The sequence below is a fragment of the Centruroides sculpturatus genome, unplaced genomic scaffold (assembly GCF_000671375.1).
Source record: "Centruroides sculpturatus isolate CEXI.00-Female unplaced genomic scaffold, Cexi_2.0 scaffold2111, whole genome shotgun sequence".
NCBI classification, from domain to species: Eukaryota; Metazoa; Arthropoda; class Arachnida; order Scorpiones; family Buthidae; genus Centruroides; species Centruroides sculpturatus.
This window is the reverse complement of record NW_019386381.1, coordinates 35712-49779: the sequence shown is the minus strand read 5'-3', so window position 1 is coordinate 49779 and position 14068 is coordinate 35712. Positions and strand designations below refer to the sequence as shown.

The window sequence follows — 14068 nt, the reverse complement described above, 5'->3', positions numbered from 1 at the left end:
CGTGACATGTCATATCTCTAGATTGTACCCCTCATTTAAGAAATTTAGTGAGTAACCGTATTGTTAATTTTACATATTGTAACTTTAAATTAAAGAAAAAAAACCTAAAAGAAAAAATGTATAATAAAGTTGTGATTGTTGCAAGGAACATTTTTTATCTAATAATTTTTTAATACTATTAGTTTGTGATACATAATATATTATTTTTTCTGCCATAATAACTAACTTTTTTCTGTACCCCTAAACAACCTATCGCGTACCCCTAGGGATACGCGTACCACAGGTTGGGAATCGCTGGGTTAACGGATAGCGAATGAAGTCTTGGAACGGATTATGTTTATTAACCGATCACCCACTGTACTTTTATTACTGATGATTCTTTTGATCTTCAGTTTTATTATAACTTATATAGTATTTTTGTGATTTATAGAATTATACAGTGGCAATTCAGAGAATTCAGAAATTATGTACTGAGACAACTGAAACAGCAAAACCAGGTAAAAAATTTTTTCTATTATATACATACCTGATGTACTGTTTAAGGTTCTTGTAATTATAATGAAAATCAATAGAAATCAATAGTAGATATGTTTCATTAATACAAGTTTGAGCTACTGTAAACAAAGATTACACAAAGTAGTAAGTTGATTATTGCATAATTTATTATAGGTTTTAAAGACAAAGAATTTTTAATGGTGATATTTGATCAATTATAGCATTTTTATTTTCTAACATAACTAAATAATCTTTGAAAATACAGATTACAAAATTAAGTGAGTTTGAAATGTTTAAATTTCATAAATATAATATGGCTAGTTTGATATATTTATAATTTGTTATTTATAGATAATGTAATATTTCTTGAAATTTTTATCATTTAACGTAAGTAAATTACTAAGCATGTATAGACCCTGAGTGCAAGTTACTCATGCACTGCCTTGGTGGCAAATATTTACATAACACTCAGGAGAAAAATTTAAAGAGTTTCTTGGTATAGAAAATCAAATAATTGGTAAATTAAAATGAAAAAGTTTACAATTTTTAAATGTTTTAAATAAAATATACAATTAAAATACAGAATTTTCATTAACTGAAGTGTAATTTTTCTCTTTTAGTCAATAATGCCTGATGTAATTTTAACATGTGGTTTTCAACCAGTCCACACTGACAACTTTTTTCCACCTTTGAGATGGAAGAAAGGAATTTTACTTGCAAAGGGCTAAGCATATAGCTGCAATTAAAGAAATTAAAAATGATGGAAGAAGTACAATTATAACTACTTGCCTACCCCAAATGAAAATTAATGAGAAATCATATTATATTTGTATTAAGGTATTTTTTTACATTTAAATTGCTAATTTGCACTTTTAAATATTAGATGTCAGCATAACATCTCTGCAATAAACAAACAGGATGATTTGCATGACAACAAAACAACATTATATATTGCTGCTTTTGTTAAGCTATATACTGTTGAATTTTTTAATAAAAATATTTCATATCATGTTTTAATACAAATTAATTTTCAGTTATCAGCAGATAGAAAAATAATTACAACAACGTGTAAGTGCAAGGGAGGTATCTATGGTCAGTGCAAACATGTAGCGGCAACAATTTTTGCATTAAATAATCATAAGGATGAAAGCATTACCTGTGGAGAACAACAATGGTGAATTCCACAATTTAAGAAGATATACACATCAGGATGTTGTCTTAGTAACTGTTTAATTCCAAAAAGGATAAAAATTCCACCAACATTTTTATTATATCAAAGAGTAAAACACATTAATTGTGCTTTTTCTTCAGTGTTAAGAGCTGAATTTGATGAAGATGCACAATGTCAAGTGCTGCTATCTGATTTGATCAACACAGTTCATGAAAAATGTGAGGAATTGTATTTAAAATCTTTAATTAGACCATTTTTTGAAATGTATGAGTGATTGTTATAAAATTGTTGATAAACTACCTAAAAAGATAAAACCAAAAAAACTTAATCCATTTAAAAATGTTATCATTTCAGAAAAATTGTTAAAATTTTGTAACAGTGTGGTTATCATACTTCTAAAAATTATTCAAATAACATTTCTCATGAAAAAATAAAGCATGTGTCCAGACTGGTTCATTATAAATAGTACAGATTAAGCCACTCTATGGCTCATTCTATAAAAACAAGAAAAAACAATTTTGAAAAATTGACTTTTAGATTTTTAAATAATACATTCAAAGTAACAATTGCAATTGAATATGGAATTAAATTGGAGAAAATTGCAAAAAAAATCCTGTTTGGTTAAAAAGAAATAATTGATGCAGGAGTTATCATTTGTGATGAAGCTCCCTGGTTTTTGCAAGCATTGATGGTATATATAAAAAAGGAGATAAAATAAGCTTACTTGAAATTAAATGCCCTTACACATGTAAAGATAAAAAAAAATTGTTGATTTCAAGACAAATGAGGTGTTTGTAAAATATTTAGAGTTAAAAAATTCTGAACTTTATTTAAAAGAGAGTAACGTGTATTATACACAAATCCAATTAGCTTTATATGTAACAAATATTCAATTCATCTACAGTTGTAAAGAGTATTTAAGTAAATAGTTTTATAGTGTTTTCACAATAAAAAGAATTCACTCATTTATAATTAGAGGCTGCAGATTTACTAATACTGAATAAACAAACATTATTTTATCTATATATGGAAGAAGTGAAATGGGCAGTTCAACATTTTAAAAATTTTAATTCTACCAATAGTTCTCTCAACATGAATTCTTACACAATCAATTTTGTATGTTTCATCCATTTCATTACCACTAAATTGCTTTTGATTTGGTTTTGAGAAAGGAGGCATAATTAAAATAAATTTTTTTATTTTCGACACCCAATTTAATTTGAGGAAACCCTCTATCAGCCATAACAATATCTTCCTTCAGTTTTTGCAGAATACCACAATCATTTGTTATAAACAAGTCTGTACTACTTCCTGATAAGGCAATTCCAATTAAATATTTTATAGTAGGAATAAAACTGAATTTGATGTTGAACTGATGATGGCTTCTCAGTTTTAATTTGTGTACAGTCAATGATTACTCTTGTTTCAGGATAATTTTTTTTTAAATGATTGAGATAATGTAGCCTTAATAAATAATTTTGTTGGGCAAATAATCCAACCTTGTGTTGCAATAAAAATCATCTATAAAATTTGTAAAAAATATGTTTTAATGGTGGTTCTATGAATTCTAAACAATGCACCTAATGCTGAATAGCACAAATCCAACTTTAACTTCATTAGAAAAATTAGTAACATATTTTCCCAAGACAATTCATAAACTCTAACAGGATTGTTTGGAAGCATACCTAAAAGTAAATTGAAAACATTGAATCCTATTGATGTTAGATCTTTTAAAGATTGATCATCGTAAAAACTTGCTACACCACTAAAATGACATGACCTATGATTTTCTCACATTCTTTTGAAATCATTTTAACATGGGAAATTTGAGTTTCAGAAACATTGTTACCAGTCATGCACATAAAAATTTTTAAATCTCCAATCTTTTTGTTTTTAACCTTCATTTGAGTTTCAAAGTAGAATTTTGGTTTTTCTTTAGGGTCTAAACAATTTTCTTCAATTGCTATATCAAAGTGTTTTCTTCCTCCATTAAATGAAATGTTCCTTCTGTTCATTAAGCATTTATATCTCTCCATTGACTGTTCATGTTGACAATTTTCGTCATTGCTTTTTTATTTTTTTTCAGGATAGATTGTTGGATTGGACATCTTGGATCTTCAATTTTTGTCCCTATCTATGAGATGCATACTGCATATCCATGCTGTTTTAGAGAGTAGCCACTGTAATCCATTTTTACTATATTTGCAAGGATATTTTTAGAAAACTATTTGTATCAACTTTTTAAAAATTAACAATAAATTTTATATTACTTACTCTTTTAACAAAATTTAACCAAATTTATAGCTTCTGCTTAAGGTGTGGACATGCAGAAAAACAATAAAATGAAACTTTGAACAAGTTTGAAGCAAACACTCAACATGTAATGCCAAAACGTTACATGTTGAGTGTTTGCAAATACAGAACGATTTACATTTGATTTTCCTATTTTTAACATTATAATACAAATACAAATTAAAAAACAATAAACAATTTACAGGACTAGGTACAGTTTTTGAAATGTCTCAGATACAAAACATATGCATTCTTTAGCAAACTCATGTGTTATGTAAATATTTCGTACCAGGGCAGCGCATGAGTAACTTGCACTCGAGGTCTATATCATAGCACAGTTCTCAGAATGAAAAATGAAAAAATGCACATGTAGTTACATAACACTTAATGTAATAAAAGTATCATGTAAAGCTATTTGCTAATGAGAAATGATATCAAATGATAGTTTGTATCCTTATATATGTTTGAATATACAGATTATCTGAAAAAGAATTGAGAATCTATTCTGAGTTCTGATAACTCAATGAAATGGATACACAAGACATTCAGTAAAAGTTCTTAGCAAAAGGCAGGTATGAACCTTGGCGAAATCACTATTCTCTGCTTCATGTTAAATAGGTTTCACTTTGGATAAACAGTTGAGATGAGTTTGGGTTCCATATTATTGATAGTTGTTATGTTCTAACTAATCAAAGTTTTTTTTTTTGAAATAAAATACATGTTTTTAGTATTGTCATGCACTAGTGCAGTGATTCTCAAGCTTTTTTTTGTCATGGTACACTTTTAATAATTTAAAAATTTGGCAGCACTCACGGTTACTTCAGTAAGTACTGTAGGACAACCAGTGACATCATAACTGATTTTTAAACACAGTTGGTTATTTAGGTCATATTTTCTAAATGCCTGGTAACTACCAGCAGTTACCAGTAACACTGGTTACAATTTCCAAACACGCTCTAGGAAGGTAGAATCGATTAAACTACTTGTGACGTTGCTTATGTATGGATATTCACAGTAGTGACACACTTCAAAAATCAGTGGTTGAAAATCACTATACTAGTGTTAGCCAAATTGTTTTGTGTGAAAATTTTTTATCAAAGAATATAAACACATCTTTTATATAATGTATTTATGTTCAATGCTGTCATTTTATACATAATTATGCAGATGAAACATAATATATTTTAAAAATAGTATTAATAATATAGTTGTTTATTTTTCACTTAAATTTTAACAATAAATCAATTATTTGTAAATATTTAATTAACATTATAAAAGTTACTTTTATTTCTATGGATAGAGCATTTTTCTTATAACACTTCAGTTCTAGCTTATCTCATAATTCATTACATAAATACAACAGTAATGGCTTTGGAAGATGACACACATTTTTTTTAAATTGGTATCATTTAGCTGAAAATTGTCACCTGAAGCATAAACTGAGATTCGTGATGACAAATACTAATACAGTAGAACCTCCATTATCTGGACCTCCATTATCCGGATTTTCGATTATCCGGATTGTCCAAAATAAACAAAAATTTTACGAATTTGCTGATTTGCACTTGGCGAATTACGACACTGTTTATGTACATGATGGAATGCATAACTTTTTTTGTTTCAACAACGTCTCACCCAGCACAGTGGTCGTAAACTCTTAAATATATTTTACGTCGTAATAAAAATATAACTTGACAAACGTATTTATAAATAATTTATATTCAAATTAAATCATTTCTATGACCAAGGGCGGCGTAAGGCATGGACGACGTGGGCCACCGCCTATGCCTCGCGGTCCGAAGGGCCTCGCGTTTCGAAGGTTTATGCATTACTTAAAAGCCGCGAACGCGACGAAAATATTTTACTCGTCATAAAATGATAGTTTGTCAAATTTTTATTCATAAAAATGCAGTTTCAACTGCTTTTTATTTTATAAAATCCTTATTCTTGAGCCGCCAGAGGGCCTTTTAAACAATAGGTAGTCTGTTAGCGTTGGTCAGTAGTAGTACAAATTCAATACGAACGTTTGTTTCTTGAAAATCTGATCACGATTTAAATACAGTATTTACTTTTAATATTACCGATATGTCATCGAAAAGAAAACGTATTGTATTATCATTAAAAGACAAATTAAAGTATTTTTTCGATTATCCGGATTTTTCCTTATCCGGACTACCTTCATCCCCAATTAGTCCGGATAATAGAGGTTCTACTGTGTTCTTTTTCTAATTGTTCACAAAATAATATTAGCCATACACCTAAATCTGTAACATTCTTTTTATTTTCATTATGTTCCTAATAGATCTTGAGAATGACCAATAAGAGATATTTACTTATCTTGTGGTTATTAGAACCAAAAACAAAACACATTATAAAATAGCATTTTCATAGTTCACTAAATGCTAATTACATTGTTCTGATAGAAACTGATTTTTGTTACATTCATTAGCTTAATGATAAAATTCAGAATAAATCTCCAGTTGGATTACTAAAACACATTTATTTCATAAAAATAGATGTCACATGGTTTGTCCTAAGTAGTGAGAAAACTCAAAAACATTTCTTATTTTCAAGAGATTTCAATTTGTGCATTACTATCACAATATCAAGACAAAGTGGTTATGTCAAAAGTGGAATGGAAATTGAATTGATTCATCTTATCCAACCATGGGTTATTCTTAACCCATGGATGGGACAAGAAAAAGTTTTACTTGCAGCAACAGTTATACCCTCTGTTTTTGTAATGCAAAAAAAACATTTTAAGCTTTGCAGATGATTACTGAAAACCATGTGTTGATTGATTTCCTTAAATAATTAATACTTTTTGTAATCCTTCAATTCTTTTTTTGGATAACCTATATATATATACTTTTGTGTTTTATGTCTAAACTTGATTTATAATATTAATTAAATACTTACTTGTTCTGTATTATCTAAAACTTAATTTAAAAGCATTGATAATTTTTTTTTATGATCAGGGTTCTTACAGACCTGGAAAATCAGGGAATAAGATTTTTAGTAGAAAGTCAGGGAATGGCAGTAAAATTTATTTAAACTTTAAATATGGTTATTTCTGAACAAGTTTAAGTTAATGTAAACATAGTATAAATCAGGGATATTCAATCTATGGGTCGCGACTCCAAATGGAGTCACAGATAATTACTTTGGGATCGCACTTTTAAAATGTTTGAATACCATTGTTATAAATGATTAATTTCTTAATAAAATAATAAGGTTTCTATAACTGTTTCTTTTCAAAAGTTAAATCTTTAAAAGAAAAATATATTTTCTTTAAATATTTTAATTACAGGAAGGTTTTAATATGATATTCCTATTTTATAAAATACAAATAAAAATGTTTCATTTTTAATATATATTATTAAATATTAGGTACAATATTTAACATATTACATGTATTTAATATATATTATAATGTATTACTATTTCTGTCTTAATTTTAAAACTAATTTATTTAGGTATAAGTGTTACCTCATCTGAATCAAGTAATATAGATGATTATAAAGTTCCAGAATATTATGAACATAACAAATGGACATTTGTAGACTTAATGCTTGAGATGGAAAAATTTAGACTTCCTCAACCTTCTGCTAAACAATAATAGTATAATAATGCAATATAGTATGTCATTTTAAATGTATAGATTTCAAATTATTCTTTAAAATGTATTTAAGAATTTATTAATAAATAAGTATATTTCAGTTTTGCTTTATTGAAATTTATTTATATTTAAAGTGACTAGATCTTGAAATGCAAGAAGCAAGATGTTAGGCAGATGCTTCCACTTGACATCAGCTGTATCTTATGATCAGTTCAAACTGACAATCATCAGTTTTTAGCTTTATAACATAATTTTAAACAGATGTTTTAAACAACCAATGAACATCTTACCTATCCATATTCTCTTAGACAATATCCATATATCTCAATGGGCAATTTATTGTTTCTATAAAAGGAATACAGTACTAAAATTTTTATTCTATAACTTGTATGTAATTCATCTTTGATTTACAATTCATGCAATGAATATTGGTTATTTTTGTATGTGATTGTGAAGTAGTCCAAAATCAGAACATTTTTCAAACAGTTTAAAAATTGGGACAGCACATTAAAAAGTGGGATTGTCCTGCTTAATTCAGGACATTGATCACTTCATTTATATTTCAAATTAAAAAATAATACATACATTTATTTAATAAATACATATATAGCAAAGCATAATATGAAACACTAAGTATATATGCTCTTACCAAAATTTGTTATGAATAATAGATAGGTATACATGTGTAATGTACGAAAAATAGTTCAATTGAGGGCTACCATATGGTTCAACAAAAAAATGATGACGACATTTTATTGGTATCCTTGTTTCCAAGAGGTCAAACCCAATAGCCAGGCAAGTCCAGCCATGGACGGGGAACTTTTGCCAAGCTTAGCAAGCCTGAAATTATGAAAAAATGTAAATATATTCTCTTTTTTAAATTTCTTGCAATCAGTTTTTAAAAAATGTACACATCTTCAAAGAAAATACTTTTTGAATGACACTTTTATCAATAATAATAAAATGAGGTAAATTATAATGTCCTTGAAAAAACACTAGGTATGCAAAAGGTTAAGATTATTCAACCAAGAATTATTTGAGAAACAGGTCCCAGTTTTTGCAAATTTTTTGTATATAGATCAATTAGAAAAAAGTCCAATGAAAGATTAAAGAATGAACTATTGCAGTTGAAGTAGAAATTATACAACTTCCATGAAAATAATTGCATTTTCATCTGTACTATCAAACTGGCTTATAATATAACTAGCAGATGAGCCGGCATTGCTCGGCAAAAAGTAACAATAGCAAAGATTAAGATTATAGCTGATCTTACCCATTTTCACCTGGTGCAAGAATTAGGTCACCCCTCTTCTGAGACTAATTAGAGAATTATTAAATGGGTTTAAAAATATGTTTGATTTCCTGCAAAAATGCTAAAAACCACATCTAAAATAGTATAGTAGAAGCCAAGTTCTTCAAGGTAATCCTGAACCCTCTCCCCCAAGGGGAATTTCTAAAATCCCTTCTTAGTGTACATTCTCATGACATACCCTAACTGTGTACCAAATTTCAACTTTCAACTCCTAACGATTTGGGCCCTATAATTATTATTATTATTATTAACCAACCCATCTTGATTATATAAATTAGTCTTTTAGTTAATTAGATGATATGATGGAAGCAAAATAGATATACTTTTAAAGAAAATTTTGAATCATGTTCTTGAAGAAATGTGAAAAGATCCCAAAAACAAAAAAAATACAATATTCTTGTAGAGAAAACAGATCTTTCAAATGGTGGTTAAAGCAAAGAAATTTGAAATATCCCTTTTGAGATAATGGGCTTCAAAAATGAGCAAAATTTACTATCAAATTTTTTGGAAGCATGTTCTTAAAATATCTCCAAAACTAGATGACTACAAAAAAAATTAAATTTGCAGGCTTTATTAACAATCATCTAGTCAACAGTCTCACAAAAGATTTTCCTTCTGAGATGATTTGTGCAGGAAATACAGCTGTCAAAAATTTGAAACTTTTTTACCATAACAAATTTTTCCAATTTTGACTGCAGCTGGTAAAGAGAGTAATCAAGATTGACCTTTCAAATCTGTATAGTTTACACCAGTGGTTCTCAACCTTTTTTGTTGATGTACCCCATTAGCCCATTAGTTGTTTCTCGAGTACCCCTTATATTTTTGTACGTAAATTTTATAATTACTGCGTTAGATGTATACAGCTCTTATAACTGAGAGCCATAAAAAGCTCTAACTATAACTAAAAGTGGATTACTTATTTTACGTAAATAATAAATTTAAACAGGTACATACATTTATTTATTATTATTTGATAAGTATATTATATAATATCACAAGTCATTTCAATACGTGCATAAATTACATTTCCTAAAAATAAATAATTATAATTAATGATAAACAAAATTTAAATTATTCTACAATAATTTCTAACAATTTAATGAAATATTTGTTGCAATAAATCTTCGGCAATTTTTTTCAAAATTTTGTTCCCACCTTATTAACTGACAACGAATGTCTGCTGATGTGTCAAACCTGTTTTTTTTTTTTTTGTCACAAATACATCGTTTAAATGGTAAAAGTTTTCTTTAGACCTTTTAAATTGGACCTTGCATAGCTTTAGCTCCATCAGTGCAGATGTCGATGCACTTTTTTCAATCTATTTCATTATTTCGAATGAAAACATTGATTTTATTGAAAATATCAAAACCCGTAGTTGTATGTTTTAGGCCGTGGCACATTAACAAATCTTCGCAAAGCTCATCGTTGTACTGATATTTCACAAAACCTAAAAGTACTGCCAATCCGCTGACATCTATTCTAAAATTAATGCTCGGTTAAATCGAAATTTTACTAGACTACAGGTTCACTCGGCACTAACGGCACAAATAGACGGGTAAATTGAGCGGATAAACAAGTTGTTTGGACTGTTAAAAGGGAAATCGGTGTTTGTACTGGGATATTTTAAAGCAAGTTTTTGTTTTTTCTTGTGTTAATAATTTACAGCAAATTCATTAACATGCGCCATTGTATAATGAAAGTCAGATGTACCCCTTCTATTTACGCTTTGTACCCCTAGGGGTACATGTACCCCCGGTTGAGAACCACTGGTTTACACCATACAAAGCAGTAAACTGATGCAGCAGTTTTCAAGAAAATATCTGCCTTAAGGCTGTTACACACGTTACAGAAATCCTCAAAGGATGTACTTAACAGATGAAAAAAAATCGGTTATAACTGGCTGGATCGAACATAGTAATTTACAAAACTTATTAAAATATTTCCCAACGTATAAAGAATTATTTTTATTTAAAGGTGGATAGATAGAAAAAAAAATCACGGTTAATCCTCAAAGGATTTCTGTAACGTGTATAACAGCCTTTAGTTACTAGAAGGCACATGCCAAAAATGGAAATGTTTCAAATTAGTTTTGTGACATTTTGACCACTTCCATTTAAGGGACAAAGTTTGCATATTGAGGCCTAAGATTTTGCAGAATTTCTTTTGCTTAGTTTAGGAAGCTACATACCAAATTTGAGCAAAATTTAAGATGGTCCAAATGCAATATGTGACCTGCAGACATCTGATTAACCATATAAAAAAAACCTTCCAGGCCTCTGATAATGAATTTGTCTCTCTGATATTAATGCACTTTCCTTTTTGTCCTTGCTTGTATATCTCCAAAGTTTGTTTATACATCCTTTCTTAATTCTTGCTTCATTCCGTAATACCTTATCTTGTGACCCAACATGAGAATTTTACAAAATTATGTTTAGAAATTCATACATATTGAAAAGTTTTCTGTTTAATATTTTTAGAAATATATTCATAAGTATTCATTGGTACTTATAAAGATGATACTAGTTATGAAAACATTAGATTATAGTCAGAATTGTACTTATGTTTCATTTCATAAATGTATAGTCATTTTCATGCCAGTAGTTTTAAATACAGTAGATTGTTGCATACATAGATCTTATTATTTATAAGAGATTCAGGTATACTTAGAGATTTCACTGTATTAAAAAACTAAAACAGAACATGATAGTTTCAATCAGAACTTTCTATTATAGCAGGTTTTTATTTTATAATATGTTATGTTTTTATGCAGAAAAAAGAAAGGTTAAAAATAATGTTATACAACTTTTGTTTGGAAGTGCTTCTCCAATATAAGTGTTTTATGTTTTAAGGTTGTATGTGTATACAAAGGGAAAAAAGATCTATGTAAAAACCCAATCCATCTAATTGTTTAGATCAGCACTCAATGAATTAAATTTATTCAAGTCAGACTAATACAGAACTTTTCAGTTTTTATTGGGCTGTAATTTTCAGATTACAAACTTATACATTCTCACTGTTGTCCATTCATTTGTCTATTATGAATTTTGAGATCTCCTTTCAAATTGAGAAGGGATCTCAAAATTAATGAAGATCTCATTTTTCTCTATAAGAATATTGTATATTTTTGTTTTTAGGGATCTTTTCACATCTCTTCAAGAACATGATTAGATAGATAGATAGATAAATGAAAATTGAGACTGAATGTGGAAAGCTTAAGGTCAGAGGCTCTGATTAACTGTATACAAATTTTCAGTCTGGACTATAAGTCATAATGTTTTAAATAAAAAGATGATGAAACATTGCAGCCTGGCATTGTGATCAATTTTTAAAAATTACTTTTATTTTATCTATAAGAATAATTGTTGTTATAAATTTTTTTTATTCCTCGTGTCTGCAATGAAGTTCTGAATTTTGGCCAATTGATTGCTGCTTTTATTTATCTAATATGGAAAGAATAGAAGTATTTTATTTTCAAATGTTTTACTGTAATCATTTGATAACTTATTTATGAAACGAAGGAAATGCAACAAATTTATTTTATTTTTATCACTATATACAACTTAAATTACTATAGTTATCACACTCTAAAAATCATTTAATGCAGTAATATATTTCTACTAGTAGAATGTTATTTTTCCTGAAGAAGATTGTTTAAGGTGATTGAAAATGTTTGAATACTACTGCATTAGATGGTTTTTAGAGTCTATATTTTAAAATTGCAATTCCTGTAGGTATAATAACTATAGTTATTTTAGATTTTTCAAATTTGAAATAAAAATAGTGCTTGTTTTTAAATATTTTTTACTCATGAGGAGAAATAGAAATATTTCAATATTGTGATTATTTTCTAGTTAATGAAAATGCAATTGTAACAAATAAAAAAATTAAACACTCATTGTCAAGAATATGGTCCTGTAAGCATCAGTTATGATTTAGAATTTAACTGCAGCTATGCCAAACAAATTCCAATGTACTCAGATTATGTTATACAATTGGCAGCCAAACACTTTTGAAATTTTATGTTAGATAAGTTTTGGTTTATATCAAGAGTCATGGCAGTGACTGCACAAAGTGAAAAGTCACTGACTGACTATATATAAGAGGTGATTCAGGTTGCCAATTTTCAGGGGTTGATTTCTCCACCTTGAAATTCCTAAAGTAATTCTGAATATCTCATTTGAAAGATAATTGTTTTCTTAGGTAGTAAGAGATTTTCTGTAAAAGGATTGCCAAATTAATTAAGCAATCAAAGCAATCAAAAGGTGCAAAAATTGCCAAAAGGCTGTATTTTCTTCATCCAACACTGCAGATGCTCCTGAGAAAAACTACCATGTCTAGAAAGTTCAAATTTTAAATTTAAGCCTTTCTTGTTATCAGTGAGATGCCAGTAAAACATCCAGATTGATAAGCTCATGGGTTCCCCATAGAGCTATTTCATTTTTATGGCTTAATTTCATGCTATAATAATAAAATTGCATGGAAACAAATGATTTCATTCAATTGTTATCTAGAATAACAAAAGCTCAAATTTATGTGAATAAAAACTTTTTATAATGATTTTTCTAAATGGCATATTGAAAGCATTCAGTCAGCAACCATCACCAAGTGCTGAGAAAATTGTATATCCTTGTCTTATATAATAAACCATCATTAACCAAAAAAATAACTGATATTCAAACAAAAGCATCTGAGATGTAAAAAAGTTGTTCAAAGTAAAAACTTGTGACAATTTATTGATGACAGTCAAATTTTTTCTTAGGAGTTTTTTTTTCAGTAAAGATAAGCTTGATGTTTGGAAGTGAAATAGATAATAATATCTTCACTTCCCATCTTACAAGATCCATAAAATTATTATGGTACTGCTTTAAAGTGTAAAACTTATCATTACCAAAGAAAAACTCCTAAAAGAACAATTTGGCTGTTATGTAAATTGTCATAAGTTTTTTCTTGGTACAATTTTTACATCTCATATATTTTTATTTGGGTTAACATTTTACAGAGCAAATTGTTCTATTCTGAGATTTACTTTTGATGTAGGAAAAGGACTCTGTTTTGTAGAGTCTGTTTTAGAAAAGTTTTATTAATTTCACATAATTTTGGAAAGTAATGTAAAATATTATAACTTTTATAATGAATTATTTGGAGAAACTAATTAAAGAACATTTAGCAGCAATAAGAT

General features: G+C 28.1%; 1 protein-coding gene and 1 pseudogene across 1 annotated transcript in view; one reads left to right on the top strand and one right to left on the bottom strand.

The window, feature by feature from the left end:
- The window catches only part of LOC111614761 (NADH dehydrogenase [ubiquinone] flavoprotein 3, mitochondrial-like), a 9868-nt gene extending 2198 nt beyond the window's left edge, over positions 1–7670 (top strand). The window contains exons 2-3 of the mRNA XM_023356125.1: positions 431–497; positions 7435–7670. Coding sequence (XP_023211893.1) covers positions 431–497; positions 7435–7577 — 210 coding nt within the window. The 3' untranslated portion in view covers positions 7578–7670. The remainder of the gene's footprint in view (positions 1–430; positions 498–7434) is intronic.
- On the bottom strand, positions 2432–3930 carry LOC111614759 (annotated as a pseudogene).
- Positions 7671–14068: the final 6398 nt, after the last annotated feature.